Below are 2,763 nucleotides of genomic sequence, written 5' to 3' on the forward strand. Positions count from 1 at the left end.
AGGAAAACGAGAAAGAAGAACGTGCAGAAACAAAAGAAAATGAGAAGAAGAAGAGTAAGAAGAAGAAAAACGTACATCAAAAAGAAGAAAGAAAAAAAGAAGGCAAGAAAAGAAAGAAAAGAAGAAGGAGAAGACAAAGAGAAAGAAGAATGATTCGAAACGCATTTTAAACGTTAGTTTTAATTGAACTTGTAAGACTTACAAACATTAATGGTTTGTATGCGAAGAATTTCTCTTAAACTTTATTCCTATCCTACATTAATTAATTTCTTTTTGTTTCCTTTTTTAAAAGGCATATTACGATAAACCTTACACTAATTATAAAGGAAGAAAATTCTTCGCGCGTGAAAGTACTAGCCAGTAGATAATGTAGATTAAGCGAATATTTAATTATTTATTATTAATTATGAGTTAAAAATGCCTAATAAAGAAGAAATGTATTTAATGAAGGTCTATCTAGGACCGTTGAATTCCAAAATGATCTCTGTAACCGTTGGATCAAACATTGACTAAAATACCCTCCTGGAACCCCCAACTTTCTATATAAACGACCCAAGCTGCAACACAAATTCACCACAGCAATTCCAACAAAAACAAAACGTTTTCTCTTTAATTTAGTAGTATTCACTTTTGTCTCTGAGAATCTTTGCTTATTCTCTCTCATTTTCTTCTTTCTTTCTTCACTCGATCAATATGGCCCCTAATATGTTGACAAGTGTGACTGCCAATAGCACCATGGGTGAACAACAACGCAAAGCTTCAAGTCGTGCCTTCGTGACTTTCCTTGCTGGAAATGGTGACTACATTAAAGGAGTGGTGGGTCTGGCCAAAGGGCTGAGGAAGACCAAGACCATCTACCCTCTTGTGGTTGCTGTCCTGCCTGATGTCCCTCAAGAACACCGCAACATCCTCAAATTTCAAGGTTGTATTGTTAAAGAGATCGAACCTGTTTACCCTCCTGAGAATCAAACCCAGTTTGCCATGGCTTATTATGTCATCAACTACTCTAAGCTCCGTATTTGGGAGGTACATATAAATGACTCTAAATATATGTTTTTTTTTAAGGGTTACACTTACATACTTTATAAGTGGAGGGATTATTACAGAATATATATATATATTGTTTTACCCTTAAATTATTTTGAGTTAGTATTAATATAGAATTTTTGGTATGCAAATATAACATGTCAATTTTTCTAGATTCTTTCTATAATTTTTTTTGTGTTCAGTGTTCTTTACCTCTAGTACTAGTTGACTAATTAGTATGATGGAAAACATACATTTTTATTATAATAAATCTAGCCTAGTAGAAATGAAATCATATATCATATCATTTGATTTTTATTATTTTTCAAAAAATATAAAAATATTAATTTATTAATGCATGTAATTTTGATGATCGTAATTAATATTTTGTAATTGAAATATTGTAGTTTGTGGAGTACAACAAGATGATCTACTTAGACGGTGACATTCAAGTATTTGCCAATATTGATCACTTATTTGACCTTCCTGATAACTACTTCTACGCTGTCATGGACTGCTTTTGCGAGAAGTCATGGAGTAAAACCTCTCAGTACAAAATTGGTCATTGCCAACAATGTCCTGATAGGGTTCAATGGAAATCTGAGCTTGGTCCTAAGCCTCCTCTCTATTTTAATGCTGGCATGTTTGTTTATGAGCCTAATTTGTCTACTTATTATGACCTCCTCAAAACATGCCAACAAACTGAGCCAACTTCTTTTGCTGAGCAGGTATATTAAGGTATATTATATACATATGTGCGAGAGTTAATTATTATATTTTCATTAATAATTAAAAATTATACATGCTGTGCAGGATTTTCTGAACATGTATTTCAAGGAAAAGTATAAGCCTATACCTAATGTGTACAACCTTGTCTTAGCTATGCTGTGGCGTCACCCTGAGAACGTCGAACTTGAGAAAGTGAAAGTGGTTCACTATTGTGCTGCTGTGAGTGTTCAATCATTAATTCCTAAAATTGTATCATGTATATATGCAAAATTGGAGTACTAATTGTTACTGTTATTACAGGGATCAAAGCCATGGAGATACACCGGCAAGGAGGAGAATATGGAGAGAAAAGACATAAAGATGTTGGTTAAGAAATGGTGGGAGATATATGAGGATGAGAAATTGGATTACAACAACGGTGTGGATTGTTTCAAGTCAGCACTTGTGGAAATCCGTGGTCTTAAGTTTATCCGAGCTCCATCTGCTGCCTAATAATTAAGCCTTGTATTACTGCTAATTATTATTTACTCTACTTTTTGTTGAGTATGACAATACCTACTTATATAGGTGGTTAAATATTTTTTTTGTGTTTTTGATTTCTGATCAGTGGTTTTTTATTGTCTTTCTTTTTTAGATAGTTTGGTTATCATATAAACCATGTATATGCTCTAATCTACTTTGTTTTCTTTACATGGATTATGAAAATCTATCTATGAAATATTATTAATAAATACTTTTTATTTTGTAAATATTTTTTATTGTTTTCCATATCTGTTTAATTTTGTGAATTTTATTATCGTCATTATTACTATTGATACATGTAATAAATTTTACTTACATCTTCTCTCACTTGATATATTAACAATAGCCAAATTAAATGATACTTTGAACAAAATTATATGATAATTATATGTTTTACTTCAAAATAAAATTTATTTAATATCATAAAATAATTTTTTTGAACAAAAGAAATTATTAACACAATATAATAAAATATATTATCATCTA

General features: G+C 31.0%; 1 protein-coding gene across 1 annotated transcript; it reads left to right on the plus strand.

The window, feature by feature from the left end:
• Positions 1-571: 571 nt before the first annotated feature.
• On the plus strand, positions 572-2,504 carry LOC107492217 (galactinol synthase 2). The gene is made up of 4 exons (XM_016113210.3): positions 572-1,026; positions 1,434-1,754; positions 1,840-1,974; positions 2,056-2,504. The coding sequence occupies exons 1-4, from the start codon at positions 694-696 to the stop codon at positions 2,245-2,247; spliced, it is 981 nt and encodes a 326-aa protein (XP_015968696.1). The 5' UTR covers positions 572-693; the 3' UTR covers positions 2,248-2,504.
• Positions 2,505-2,763: the final 259 nt, after the last annotated feature.

This window comes from Arachis duranensis, chromosome 6 (genome assembly GCF_000817695.3).
Source record: "Arachis duranensis cultivar V14167 chromosome 6, aradu.V14167.gnm2.J7QH, whole genome shotgun sequence".
NCBI classification, from domain to species: Eukaryota; Viridiplantae; Streptophyta; class Magnoliopsida; order Fabales; family Fabaceae; genus Arachis; species Arachis duranensis.

Coding starts and splice junctions, on each gene's coding strand:
- LOC107492217 (XM_016113210.3), top strand. CDS start 694: ATGGCCCCTAATATGTTGACAAGTGTGACTGCCAATAGCACCATGGGT. Junction 1,027..1,433: donor CTAAGCTCCGTATTTGGGAG/GTACATATAAAT, acceptor GAAATATTGTAG/TTTGTGGAGTACAACAAGAT. Junction 1,975..2,055: donor TGGTTCACTATTGTGCTGCT/GTGAGTGTTCAA, acceptor CTGTTATTACAG/GGATCAAAGCCATGGAGATA.